We start from the raw sequence: 14,033 nt of genomic DNA, 5'->3' as shown, positions 1-14,033 counted from the left end.
CCCTTATCTATGGCGTGTATGGCTGGACAAGGCTATCGTCCGTCAGGGGGGCTAAACACCACCTGAAAACTCTTCCGCGCTCTTTCTCCCCGCTTGAAATGCGAGCTCAAGACCCAAAAATTCCTTCGAAAGCTGAAGTTACAATGAGCACTAATGTTAACAGTCTTACTTACCTGTCTGGCTTTTCAGATCTACGAGACAGACAGCATCTGAAAAGCTCCCTCCAACAGCTATACGGAAGCCCTGGTCGGACGAGCAAATGACAGAGCCAAATCTCTCTGCTCCAGAAATCGAGGGGTCAATCACGCCCCTTCGGCAGCTCTTCGGGGAAAACGACATCATAGCACGCCCTGTGCCCCTCGAGTTCTCGTTCGGATAAATCTGGCTAAATGCTACCAACACTAGTCCTCTTCCGTGTGGGAAATTCAAGCAATGGAGCCGTTGGGAAGGCAGATATATAAGATGGTGCAGAGACGTAAAGCAGAGCGTCTTTCTTGGTGTCTCTCGGCTGGAACCATCAGAAAGGACTAAATCACGAAGAGTACTGACTTTTTCGGTCATAAGAGAGAGGAAGTACCAGAGCCATGGCGCCGCAACCACTAGTCACGCATATATACACGGCGGATCCGTCAGCGCATGTCTTTGAGGGCAAGATCTACGTCTATCCATCTCATGTAAGTCGCTTGCTACGGATGATGGGGAGGGAGTGTGCCAGATTAGACGGCCGATGCAGAAGAGCATGTATCGCGGTGACTTTGGTGTCTCCAACGACCGCGACTCTATCTCTGCCAGCCGGACTCCCTTCTCCCTTCTCTACCCCATAACTAACACCATTCCCTCGTCTTACAGGACCGCGAAACAGACATCAAATTCAACGACAATGGCGACCAGTACGACATGGCCGACTACCACGTCCTGTCCCTCTCGGAAGTGGGCGGGCCCGTGACGGACCACGGCGTGGCGCTCAAAGCCGAAGACATCCCCTGGGTGTCGAAGCAGCTGTGGGCGCCGGACGCGGCGACCAAGAACGGCAAATACTACCTATACTTCCCAGCACGGGACAAGGAGGGCATCTTCCGCATTGGGGTGGCCGTCAGCGACTCGCCGGCGGGGCCTTTCACGCCCGACCCAGAGCCCATCCCGGGCAGCTACAGCATCGACCCGGCCAGCTTCGTAGACGACGACGGGCAGGCGTACCTGTACTTTGGCGGCATCTGGGGCGGCCAACTGCAGTGCTGGTCCGAGGAAGGCAAATTCGACGCCTCCATGTCCGGGCCCAAGGAACCACAGGGCCACGACGTCCCGGCCTTGCTGCCCCGCGCGGCCAGGCTGAGCGACGACATGCACAGCTTCGCCTCCAACGTGCAGCAGCTCGAGATCCGCGACCCGGACACGGGCGCCCTGCTCGCGGCCGACGACCACGACCGCCGCTTCTTCGAGGCCGCCTGGATGCACAAGTACCGCGGCAAGTACTACCTGAGCTACTCGACGGGCGACACGCACTACCTGGTGTACGCGATCGGGGACCACCCGCTCGGCCCCTTCACCTACGCGGGACGCATCCTGGAGCCCGTCCTGGGGTGGACCACGCACCACAGCATCGTCGAGTTTCGGGGCAAGTGGTACCTCTTCTACCACGACTGCGAGCTCAGCAAGGGCGTCGACCACCTCCGCAGCGTCAAGATGCGCGAGATTGTCTATGACGACCAAGGCCGGATCTCTTTGGCCGAGAAGCAGTAAGAGAGAGTGGGATCGAGGTAGGGAGATGTTGGGTGGGGTGGACGCGGAATGGGGTCGTTACGTCCACTGATGGTTGGAGCACTGGTAGAGAGTTGTGGAAGATATGAGAAGAGTATGGTAAAAGAATATTTTCCGGTTTTATGTGTACGAAAAATGAATGAATGACCTCCCCCTTTCTCATTCCCAGCTTTCTTTCTCTCTAGGGTCAACCCCATTGTGCGTATGCGGATCAAAGAACGAGAAGTCCTTCGAATTCTCTCTAATCCACGTGGATCATCGAGTAATATCGCAAGCCAGAGTTCGAAGATAGACAAAGCTTCGTTAGTGACGTGATCGTAGTGTTAACCCCACAGTCTACCGTTACAACGGAACTCAGCCAAAGAACACAGGATGATCGCGGTCACTGTTATTCTATCGTGTACATATCAAGGTTATAGAGATAGGGATCGCCGCCGAGGTTGACTGGGGCAAAAGGCGCTCTGGTGCCTTAGTTCTCCTTCTGCTTATTGCAGCGTCCAGCCTCCCTCATCGATGTGTCCATTTCAAGTGCTGCTCAACTGCGCCTTGGCCAGTTCCTCGGCCACCTTCATACAGTCAAAGCCATAGACCATCTTCTGGACGTCGGCATCAGCCCATTTGTCCGGCACGGGTCCCTTTCCCGCCTTGAGGGCTGCAAACTGCTTATCGCGCTCTTCCTTGGCTGCTCCCTCCCCCAAATGCAGTGCCCGCCCACTCGCGGCGGCCAGCTCGACCAGCGTCTCGGCGCGCTCTTTGCGCACCTCCTCGTACAGCTTGAGGGCTTTGTTGATATCTGCAGGGGAAGCGCCGGAGGGGAGGTGAGAAAGGACGACGGCAAGGACCGCGGCGTCTTCAATGGCCTGTGCGGCGCCCTGCGCGAGATGCGGCAGAGTCGGGTGGCACGCGTCGCCGACCAGGGCCATTGAGCCCATGACCCACGTGGGGAGAGGCGCATGGACACGCAGTTTCCACTCGCACACCTCACCCTCGGGCACCAGGTCGAGCATGCGATGAATCATGGGGCAAAAGTCGGCAAAGACGTCCAGCATGGCCTTTTTCGAGCCTCGGGTCGTGTACGTTGCCGAGGGAGCGGCCGCGAAGTTGACGTCTGGCTGTGTCGTCGAGATGTTGTATATCTGTTTGCTCGACACCGGGTACGCGATGATGTGTCTCTTCTCGCCGATCCAGCGCGTCACCTTGTCGGCGTCGATCAGGGCCAGCAAGTCCGGATCAGACGCCATCTGTTCCCGGCTGAGCATGATTCGGTACGCCGCCTGGCCGGTGTCGTTGATATCAGCTTCGACGTTGAGTTCCTTGAGCATGGCGACACGCGCGTTGGACTTGATGCCGTCTGCCCCCAGCAGGATATCGCATTGTACCTGGTACGGCTCTGCGTCTTTTCGTGGGATGGCCGTGAAGCTCGGCTTGGGCACAAACGTAAAGTTCTCACATGTCGTCGCAAAGCAGAATTTGATGCTCTCCGACTCTCTTTTGCACCCGTTGTAGAGCTCGCCCGCCAGCGTCGCCCGATGGCCGACCGTGTGCGGGAAGCCGTATGCCTCACGGATGTACTTGAGGTCGACATGGCCGAGCTCGGTATCGGTCGAGCCCTGTCGAATGCTCGTCTCGTTGAGAACCACCGCTTCCTTCTCGATGTCGTCCCACACGCCGAGTCGGTCGAGGATACGCGCCATATTGGGCGCCATTTGTATGCCAGCACCGACAAAGCCGAGATTCGACGCCATTTCATACACGGTGATGTCCTTGAATCCGGCACGAGCCAGGGCAAGGGCGCACGTCAAGCCGCCCATGCCGGCTCCAATGACGCATATCTTGAGTGATGCGACGTCTGGATGCATCGTGAAAGGCTGCTGGTTGACGACCCCTTGTCTTTCCTTTTCCCCTACAACTCAGTTCCTGTTCCTCTTTGCCCTTCTTTATATCCTTTTGCCTCGCATTGGGGGGGTATTGAGGCAATTATAGAATAAGGTTCCCCACAGAGCGATATTGGCGGGTAAAGACAAACCCGATCGGGTCGAGCGCGACTTCTTTTGTCACTTCAACGACAAGTCGCGGAGATCGGAAACATCCGACGGCTTGTCGCACCTTTGCCGGATCTCCCTGTCAGTAATTGAGGATGAGAAGTCCTGGCCAAGGAAAAATAAGAAGTTGACGACTAGACAGATTGACGAGGAACAAGATGACGAACCATCCTCCACAAAGGAGGAAAGTGGAGGAAGAGAGCAAGAATGTGGAGATGTCCATGGGCCCCCGAAATGACAATTGCCGAGTTGTACAGCCGACTTTCACCCGGCGGGAGATGACATGTGGGTTTGATTCTTCTAGAGAACGTCTGTACAAGTATTTGTAGATATCTATACGACGATCAAATGAGGATCAAGCTCCTCGATTTTCCGAGTTAACCCTGATGCCGCTCGAAGGGGACTTTGTCCGGGAGTGATGTCGCCGGTTTCTTGATTCTGACAGATATTGCACAATTCGGTGCAGTCATGTTTCAGATCACCACTGGCAAAGATTGCGCCTTTGATATCTACCAGGAGTGGACGCAGATTGGGTATCCAACGGTCTGGCCTCCACGGGATACTCTTCCACGACGCTTGAGAAGGAAAAATAGCTTCGAGATGGAGTGAGAAAAGGCAAATTCTCTCAGCTTCACGAGATCTGGTGCTCAACAAGTCTGCCTCGGGAAAACAAACGAAATTCAATACGACTGCCCATGGAGACGCGGCCAATCGAGTCAAACGGTGACTTCTATCGTCCCAAACAGTCACACTGGAGACTGATCACACGTACCGGAATCATGCATGAGCAAGCAATCCCAGCACTCCAGGAAGAAGGAATTCTCGAGGGTGAAGGTGGGCTGTACCATATCGAAGAGGAGTGAGATCGCTCGTTAAGATCCTCTGGCTCGAGCTCGATCGAGGCTCTTGGGTCGGCGTGGAGACTCATGTGAGAGCCAGCCTTGGATAGAGCCACAAGCGAGGGCTGACCGAGAAAGGGGGCTGGACATCACACTGTACAGGTTGACTAATATGTCCCAGAGAGACCCCTGCCCCCGATGGCACACATCTAAAACAGACCGGATGCGATTGTCGAGTACTCAAAGTAGCAAATTCCAAAGATCTTGGGAGGAATCAAACGAGGTCTTTCGAGGCCCACGAAAGTCGCATTTGAGAACACGTCTAGACCGCAGGCTTCCATCGCGCCGCCACGGCGGACAACAAGATGGCTGTTCCGTGGGATGTAGAGATATACATAGAAAAACCAGGAAGTTAGCTTTATACCACAATAGTCAGCAGCGAATCTTGATCTCTCCAAAATCCATACTCATCAGGCCTTAGCACGTTGCTGCTTTGCTTGAATCCTGACTGGGCGATCCTGAGCTATGGCTATGCGGCCCCTTGGTGGTTCCTGAGGGTGTTCAACAACAACACCGTCGGTCTGTAGTTTTCAACTTGCGAAGACCCAGGCACGTAGACTTGCCCTCACTTGACGAAATATCGATGACGAAACCATGTGTCTGGCCTGCTGATGCGACGTCTCGGGGGCTTTTCTTTGGTTCTTTGATCTTCTAGTTTCTGGGCTTCGGATTCCTCCCCAATAAACCGAACTCCTGAAGACTCAGCCTCGACCTCTGGTATCGGTGCTACCGTAATGGTTGGTTGGTCCAAGGTTTTAATGGTTGAGCGTACCTCAACCTGCTCAATGACAAGCCTTGTGCTGTTCGGTGGTGACGCCGTCAGAGACACCACCGAAGCTTTCTGGCATTGGTATCCCAAGACCGCCGACCGCTCGCTCGTATTGCCGTCCGCTTCTTTGCTGCCATAGATCACCCCGGTTACGATGTGGAATCTGGGCTCCCCAACCTTGAGGCTTTCTCTCACAGCCTGTAACTGCAGAGCAGCCTTCAAGTACTCGACTGTGCGATCTGTCGACCACTCCTCCCTGACCACGATCTTGTAGCCCGCGCCCTCAATATCAGGACTGAGAAGAGACTGCCAGTACTTGAAGTCATTCTTGATGATGCGCGACACCCCAAAGTCAATTAATTCTTTGTACTGAAAAGGCACGACATCATCTCGCGTTGCGATCGGTCGGGTTGTCGAACTCGGTGAGGACATCTCCTTGATGATGTCGCCCAGCGCTACGCTCACAGCAGACATATTCGATTTGCCCTTCCAGCTCAGGATCCAGTATTTTTTGGCCGACTGTGGGTCCCACTGCCACGCTGGATCGTTGGACCGCGACGAACCAGCCAGGGATCGCAGCGAGAGTAGATCACGGGTGAGTTTTTGCCCCTCCTGTATTGCTTTGGCCCAGTCTGCGAGTCTTTCGATGATGTACGTAAGATCCTCTTGTGCTGTGTTGACACAAAAATGGCTCGAGTTATGGATTTCGATCGCTTCGACAGAAGGAAGGCAGCAAAACTCTGGAGACAGGAACTATTGCAAGTCAGACTTGTCACGAATTACGACAGACAAGACATGATGCAAAGAAACAACTCACGAGTTTTGTCACCGGGTCAGGTTGCTTTGCAAAACAGCAGGCAAGTCTGATCTGGCTGGCTGATTTCTCAACGATGTCGGCAAATTGTGCCTGCATCCTGGATATTCTGATGAAATCATCCAAGCATCCTGACCAATCCTGATCCTCCCTGCTCCTCGCCGTGGTGAGATTGAGTTCTTTCGCAGTCAAAAAGGTCCACTGCGCCAACCCGGCTCGGAAATGTGGTGTGTTGCAAAGTAGCATCCCGCGCAATCGTTTCTTCGCCCGGGCCGATTTCAGGCTCGCTGAGTTGGTTTGTAGCCGCATAAAGGCCTGTTCACAAATCAAGCCTCCATAACCGTGTCCAACAAGTATCTCATGCTTTGAATCGAGTTCACCTCGGCCTAGGAAATCTAAAAGCCGGTTGGTGTGATTGTCGAGTTCAGTCTGGGAGAGGATCTTGTGCATCGAGCTGATGGATGGGTTGGTATACCTAAATGCGATGCCACCACTATTAGGTATCTTATCGGTGAGGGACCGAGAGAGTTCCTGAAAGTCCTGGATTCCAGACTGTCGCTGCAACCGAGCCTTCGCTGCTGAAAGTTGATTGAAAGATGTCACCGGGTTCTGCTTCAGTATTTTTGGTTGGAACGGAGTAACCGAGAGGACATAGTCGTGTAGTACTACAAACCTGATATTGTTAGCCTGAGATATGGAATTGGTATAATGACTGTATAATGAAGAAGCCTATGCCGCCACTACAGTCATTTCGCTGTTCACGGTGAGACGTACCTCAGGTCAGCAGCATCCGGCTCTCCGAACAATCGGTAGCAGTCATCTTCTGAATGTAAAAAAGCATTGCTAAGAGTGTAAAGCTGTGCGCTTTGCACTTCTGCCATTTCGATAAGTCTGGTATGACCGGATGGTATAGGCTGAAGGGTAGTTTGCAGTATTCACCAAATGGTTTTTCTTGAGGCTGGTGATGTTGATGGATGGATAGATGACATCTGTCGGACATGTTGCCCTTTGAGTCCCACCTTTCTCGTCATCCGTTCGACGAGACACGAGGAAACCAAAGTCCGGTAACACAACTAGGCAGCCCAGCCCTGACACGGAAAGGTGCCAAAAAGGCCAGACTTAACTCCGGGACTAACCGAGCAAAAGCGCCAACCCCAAGCCAGCCAAGCAGCGCCTACTGCCACCCTACCACGGCCGTGCATACTTAGCATTGGCAGGAACTATCTTGGGAAACTTATATTAGTGTGAACAGCCAACATCCTGAAATATAAATTATTTTGTAAGTTTCCCTGATTCGAGCACCGGATCAAAGTACATCATCCGTGGCCTAATGCAGCCGCGAGCAGCGAAGCGACACATATATCGCACCAGCAAATTGGAACAAGCTGACCCCGGCTCGCCCGTTCTCTCAACCCAGTCATGGCTAGGTTGCATCTAAATGAGGCTGAGACACAGTCAACAGCGCCCTAAAAGATCACATTTCTCGTACCCTGACTACCCTGGTCTCCATTGCCCGACTGCTATGGTCCACCATGGGTTGTCCGCCTACCCGCCCGAGCCTGCACCCGGCAGTCAGGCTGAAAGCTGGAAGACGAATGTTGGGCTGCAGTCACTCATGTGAATGGCTGAAACCGCAGCAGAAGCACGTTTGAAACCCCACGTCCCAAAAGTGGGTGGCTGATTCTCCCTTTCAGAGGGGATGGTGACTTATATATCGCGTCGTGCAATACATACAATCTTCTCTCCATTAAGTGACTCAAACACCATGGCTCAACAACCCAGGAGGATCGTTCTCTTCTGTGACGGGACTGGTCAATCAGAATACAACCCTGAGAATCGATTAACAAACGTATCACGCATCAAGAGTTACATGTCGATCAGGACGAGCGGTAACACCAGTCAGTCATCCTTCTATATCCCAGGGATTGGCACAGAAGGTTTCCACACGGATAAACTGCACCAGGCCAATGCCAAAGGTGGGGCATCCTGACCAATAAGCCATAGTGATATCGATGGCTCCGATGCAGTTTCTGTGTCGGGATTCTGGGACCCGAATACCTTCTAATTCGTGACATATAGGTATCGAGACAAGTATCAAAGCAGGTTACACCGCCATTCGCGACAACTATAGCCACGACGACGGCGATCAGATAATCCTACTGGGATTCTCTAGGGGCGCATTCGTTATGAGATGTGTGGCTGACATGGTCGGCAGAATCGGGGTGCTCACAAAAGCTTCCAATCGTCTTGCCGACCACCTTGTGGACCTCGTCTTTGAACAGTGGAAAGCACGCAAGGACGGCCAATACCAACGATATGATCCCGACCCAAGGCAAGTTGACTTTGCAGATACTCCCACTACTGATGATGGGCAAGTTGCTGTCTCAGAAGTTGTTCCAAGCCTGGGTGATGTGGATCGAAATGACAAGGACGCCCTTTTCACATTTTTGTTGCAACACAGCACATATCTAAACCGCGAAGTTCCTATCAAGGTCTGCGCGCTCTGGGATACAGTGGCGGCAGTCGACACACCCCTTCTTGGAATTCAGCAGATACGCGTTCCCGGCGAGTTCGCCTTTGTCAACTCGGGGCTGGGTAACAGAATCCAACATGCGATACACGCACTTTCCCTCCACGAACGTCGTAGGCCTTTTCTGCCGATTGTCTGGAGGACATCTGATACCGCAGAAACTCTTATAAACCAGACTCGAACTTTACGGCAGTGTTGGTTTGTAGGATACCACAGCGATATTGGTGGCGGACGTGAGTTCCAGGGCCTCAGTCATATTTCACTGGCGTGGATGATCGCAAGGCTTCAGACTTTTCTGGAGTTTGATGTCGACAAGTTTTCTAACCCTCCCCCAACAAAATCAAGCTGGATACTCCATAGAGAACCTGACAGTAGTGGTGGCTCAACTGTCGGTGAGAAGACTCCTATCTTCGAATCATCCTCCCCATTTGCAAGGTCCACAAGCATCTCCTTTTTAGTCCTACTGTGGAGTCCCCAGTGGCTGACAATTAAGCTACAATAGTACGTCCCCAAATCATTGGACCCGACTCGATGACAGCGAAATTTCGCGTAGCAGGAACGAAACACCGGAAGCCACGTCGGCATTTCTGGACAACAACAACCTTCGATAAAATCAAAGAACCAAATGCCAACACAGGTGACTCTAAGGAGACGATACACTGGACCGTCAATGTCATAACTGGTGTGAGGTGGTACCCGTCATGCAAAGCTCTCGCGTCGTCCTTCCCGGGGGTAGACTCGATCGCAAATTGCCGATGTGGACAGGGTAACACCAGGCACCGGCGACACTGGACTATCCCACTGAAATCCTCAGCCATTCGAAACTACCGCGTCTGTGAAGAGACCGCCTTGGAGGCGAATCCGAATTTGGAGGTCGATGGGGGGCTGGAGCTGAAGCTGCTGTTGAAGTGGCTCTCGTCCGAACTGGAGGCTCTCCAGAAGGACAGCAAGGAAAGCGATCCAATTCCCAAGACCTGCATAGTCGAAGTGATGGGTGACATACAGAGGCGATTTAATAACACGGCGAGAGGAATCCTGTGAGTAGCCATTTTTACATTGGAGCAACCATTTGTTTCCTCGCCTTCACAAAGATTTCGGCACCCTCCCTCGGAGGTGGTCGTGTAAGCTTTCCACATCCTTGAAGAGAGACACGAATTATAGCGCAAAGTATCCAAAGACTACGAGGACTGATCACGACGACTTGAGGCTGAGCTGAAGTTGAGTCTGGTCACATGACACATGAGAGTTGAGGGCAGCATGCCGCTGAATACATACTGGGCGAATCTTGACCTCTCTATAATCTCTGGGCGTTCCTATAATCAACCACGGAGATACCAGGGGAAAAATTCAAAGCTGTACGTAGCATGTTCTGAAATGATATCGTAATGCAATGAAACTCATGCCTAGTACATGTGGCAAGCGGTTACCCGGAATCCCACCCAGCAGAAAACTTAGACAAGCATGAGCAGCCGCTGCGGAGCCATGCCTTGTTGCGCGGGACAAGTTCGTTGAATGAAAAGAAGGGTAAGGAAATAGGCGCAGGCCAGCGCAACCTAAGACGGGCCTTTGTGACGTTATCCGCCTTGGACAAAAGTTCTATCTGGTCAAGCTTAGGCGGGCCCAACCCCCAACTTACAAGGAAGATTTAGTCCAAGATTCCGAGGGGAGTGAAGTTATGCGGAATGCCAAGGCTATTGGTGGAGCGGAAGCCTTGGCGATCGTCACGGCCTTGGCGAAAGTTGTCCTCCAGATTTGTCTGACGCAGACGGGAAGTAGAATTTTGTACACTTTGTCAGGAGCCAGGCTTCTTGTTCTCACATCTTCTTGTCGAAATGTTGCCAAGTGTGCGTTTGGATCATGAAGATCAGGGACCTCGGCAAGCTTGACCGATCCGACGGGTTCTTCTGATCGAGGATTCAAATCACTATGCTGCACGACTGAGCGACCTCCAGACACGCAGTCTGCTGCGGTGGATCCGTGGCGCCATATTTTCTGGACAAGGTATGTATATGCCACCAAGCGCCCTTGAGAGGTCTTGGACAACGACATCGATCGCTTGGCAACCTCATAGTCCAGGTCACGCAATTCGATCCGTCAATTTCACCCATTGTCGTTCGTCACCAGAACTGCAAGTCCTTCCCACCCTCGTGGATATGCGTGGGATGGTCCGCTTTCTCGACTGCGATCGGATACGAGGGTATATATAGGAGGTGGACACCTTGAAAAAAAAAAAAAGCCAGGGTGCTTCTCGCGTCACGTATATTGCCGACAAGCGACGTTCCAGCTACCATGGTGTTCGTCCGATACCTCAAGAAGGCCGCCGATATCTTCGCCCCTCCGCCCCAGAAGTCGGAGGATGGGCGAGACCAGTGGCCCTCGCGGACGGCCTTCCTGCTGGCCTCCATGGGCGGTTGCGCAGGGCAGGGAAACCTGTTGCGGTACCCGTCTGTGGTGTACAACAACTACGGCTTGCAATGGTTTATTCCGTACCTGATGGCTGTCTTCATTGTGGCCATCCCCGCGCTTATCCTTGAGATCTCCATCGGCCAGGCCTACCGAGGAGGCAGCGTGATCGCGTTCAACAACATCAACCGGCGCCTAAAGGGCGTTGGTGTCGGGCCAATCTTTGTCAGCTTCATCGTGGTTCACTACTTCACCGTGAACCTGGCCTGGATTATGAGCTACTTCCGCCACTCTTTCACGAGTCCGTTGCCCTGGGAAGGGCGCATCGAGGAATTCTACATGGGGGATGTCGTCAATAACGTTGATCCTATCCCTGGCAGTCTTAGCAACGGCAACGACAACGTGGTCGCGTACACGGATTACCCCGGCATCGGTCTGATCGGAGAGACTGTCGGATGGAGTGCCTTTATCTGGTTCCTGGTCTGGATTTCCATCTTTCGCGGCGTAGGTCTGACTGGTCGAGTGGTCTACTTCACCATGGGTCTGCCAATCATCACCACCATCATCTTTGTTGGTCGGTCTTTATCTCTCGACAACGCTGGCGCCGGTGTTCGACTGCTCTGGGCGACCTGGCGGGGCGGACAACTCGGGTCTGGCACCATCTGGCAGACCGCCGTCGGACAAGTCTTTTTCTCGACCGGGGTAGGCTTCGGATACTTCACCTCGTACGCCTCCTACAACGCAAAACATTCCAATGCTGTGATGGACGCCTTCCTCATCTGCGGTAGCAACGTCTTGTTCGAGAATTTCGCCGCGCTGGCCATCTTTGGCATTGTCGGTTACATGCGCCTGTGGCCGGAAGATGGTGTCAGACTGGGTGCTTTCGTCGTAGGCTTTCTCACGCTGCCTGAGGCCGTGATTCAGATGCCTGGAGCGAATTTCTGGGCCGTGCTCCTCTTTTTCACCCTGGTGGTTCTCGGGTTTTCGTCGGCATTTGTCATGCTTGACGCCGTTGCTACCATGCTGGTCGACGCCGGCATCCAGTTCTCCCGTCCAGTCATCGTCACGGCACTCACTTTGTTGTCATTTCTCCTGTGTCTGCCATACTGCACCGAGTTCGGCTACTACCTTCTCGACGGTATCGATCGTTGGATCAACAATGTGGCCCTGATCTTTGTGGTCTGGTCCGAGGTGGTGAGTGCCACGACCGTCTATCGTTGGCCGGACGTGGTCAGCCAGACGGGGATGCCTGCCCTCATCACATACAACGTGGGGTATTTCGGTGGACAAATTGTCGGAGTTGCAGTCGCACATGGTGCAGAAAATGCAGCCGCCGGAGCTGGTGCAGGCTTTGGACTCTATGTCCTGATGACAACCATCTCGGTCATTATCTCGGCGACGCCAACTGTGAGGGCGCCGCGCTTCTGGGGTCGAAATGTGTATGCGAGCCGGCTATGGTACCTCGCGTTCTACTCGGTAAGATATTCTCCAGACGTCTGACACTGTGCCTGTTACTTTCTTTTTTTTTTTTTTCTTGTTGTAGCAAACTTACCGTTGATGTCTAGGGAAACCAACTGCGACGAGATCTCAATGTCATCGTTGGCCACGGCAAGAACTGGAACATTCCCGTGGCGTTCCCCATACTGTTGCGATATGTCAGCGGTCCCATCTTGGCCATTGTCTTCAGCTTCGCTTACCCGGAATTTCACACCTTGCGATACGATCCGTTGATGATCTCAGGCTTCATCCTCGCACATCTGGGCATGCTTGCAATTCTCCTCGGTCTATTTTTCCCACGCTGGTATGACGCTTTGATCCCCATGCACCGTCGGCACGAGGGGACGGAACCGACCGTGGTCAACGAGGTCAAGGGTCAGGTGGTTGCACGTGCAATCAACGACCCGGCCATTAACGATCCCGAGATTGCATTTGAGGGATCGAGTTCGCAGGAAGAGATATCCCGGAACGGACATGTTGATAACGAGATCCGCGAGAAATAGATTGGAGTTGGACCTCTCAACAGAAGAATGAAATAGACGCTTTGACTGCACACTGCGATGTTCTACAATTATGATGACGCTGTGAGGGTACTGCTTTGCGCCTGCGTCCGTTGATGCTTCAGGTTCCTTGCAATACCGTCGCCCACGTCAGGACGTGTCGCACTCACTGTAGCGCGGGCAGGGCGAATGCCCTCGGAGTTTTGCCTTCCCCACGATTTCCTAGAATGGATGTCTCGGTCTGGGGAACTTGCCCCTTTCGCTAAATAGATGGATCTTGACTTGATGCGTATGTAAGAACAGAACAATGGACTTCGTCTGCAAGGTCGCGTATCTTGGCCCAGTGTCACATCGTTGCACCTTGGGCTTGGCCAAGCACATGTTCATGAACGTCTCCAACTACTGCCCATCGCCTGCTCTCCGCCTTATTAGGGCTCCCTTGCCGATGAGCGAGACTGTTTCTCCGATCTCGCATCTGTCTCGTTGTATAAGCATAGGCTAGCCCCTCTTAGTCTTACTTCGAACGACTACCTGCCTACAACTACAGCTACGGTAACGGCTCAAGGATAGCGGGGCTTCTCACAACAAGTGGGGAAATCCCAGCCAGCCCTCGATCATGGCTTCGGTTTCCCTTCTACATTCCGGTGCACTGGGTATACTTGTACGGGCCATCCCTCAAACTCGTTGATTGAGGAAGGCAATGTATCGGCAAGACTGTGCTGCGACTCAGACAGCAAGGGACCATTCCAGAGGCACCGTACAAGGCTCTTCAGCTGCAGCTCTTGTCTCACATCATCCTCTTGTCGGGTATGTTCCTGCTA

At 53.2% G+C, this 14,033-nt stretch overlaps 5 protein-coding genes across 5 annotated transcripts; 3 read left to right on the top strand and 2 right to left on the bottom strand.

Moving 5' to 3' along the window:
* Nucleotides 1-584: 584 nt before the first annotated feature.
* Z517_03261 (uncharacterized protein) lies at nt 585-1,740 on the top strand (the record flags this gene model as incomplete). Its single annotated transcript, XM_013432369.1, has 2 exons — nt 585-674; nt 850-1,740. 2 exons carry the CDS (start codon nt 585-587, stop codon nt 1,738-1,740), a joined length of 981 nt encoding a protein of 326 aa, XP_013287823.1.
* Nucleotides 1,741-2,282: 542 nt separating this feature from the next.
* On the bottom strand, nt 2,283-3,617 carry Z517_03260 (uncharacterized protein; the record flags this gene model as incomplete). Its single annotated transcript, XM_013432368.1, has 1 exon — nt 2,283-3,617. One exon carries the CDS (start codon nt 3,615-3,617, stop codon nt 2,283-2,285), a length of 1,335 nt encoding a protein of 444 aa, XP_013287822.1.
* A 1,647-nt stretch (nt 3,618-5,264) lies between these two features.
* On the bottom strand, nt 5,265-7,163 carry Z517_03259 (uncharacterized protein; the record flags this gene model as incomplete). The annotated part of the gene is made up of 3 exons (XM_013432367.1): nt 5,265-6,221; nt 6,286-6,955; nt 7,057-7,163. The coding sequence occupies 3 exons, from the start codon at nt 7,161-7,163 to the stop codon at nt 5,265-5,267; spliced, it is 1,734 nt and encodes a 577-aa protein (XP_013287821.1).
* An 884-nt stretch (nt 7,164-8,047) lies between these two features.
* On the top strand, nt 8,048-9,853 carry Z517_03258 (uncharacterized protein; the record flags this gene model as incomplete). Its single annotated transcript, XM_013432366.1, has 3 exons — nt 8,048-8,258; nt 8,362-9,204; nt 9,315-9,853. 3 exons carry the CDS (start codon nt 8,048-8,050, stop codon nt 9,851-9,853), a joined length of 1,593 nt encoding a protein of 530 aa, XP_013287820.1.
* A 1,248-nt stretch (nt 9,854-11,101) lies between these two features.
* On the top strand, nt 11,102-13,215 carry Z517_03257 (uncharacterized protein; the record flags this gene model as incomplete). The annotated part of the gene is made up of 2 exons (XM_013432365.1): nt 11,102-12,691; nt 12,781-13,215. The coding sequence occupies 2 exons, from the start codon at nt 11,102-11,104 to the stop codon at nt 13,213-13,215; spliced, it is 2,025 nt and encodes a 674-aa protein (XP_013287819.1).
* Between the last annotated feature and the right edge of the window lie 818 nt (nt 13,216-14,033).

This window comes from Fonsecaea pedrosoi (assembly GCF_000835455.1).
Source record: "Fonsecaea pedrosoi CBS 271.37 unplaced genomic scaffold supercont1.2, whole genome shotgun sequence".
NCBI classification, from domain to species: domain Eukaryota; kingdom Fungi; phylum Ascomycota; class Eurotiomycetes; order Chaetothyriales; family Herpotrichiellaceae; genus Fonsecaea; species Fonsecaea pedrosoi.
Note: the sequence above shows the minus strand (reverse complement) of the source record. Positions and strands in the feature narration are given on the sequence as shown.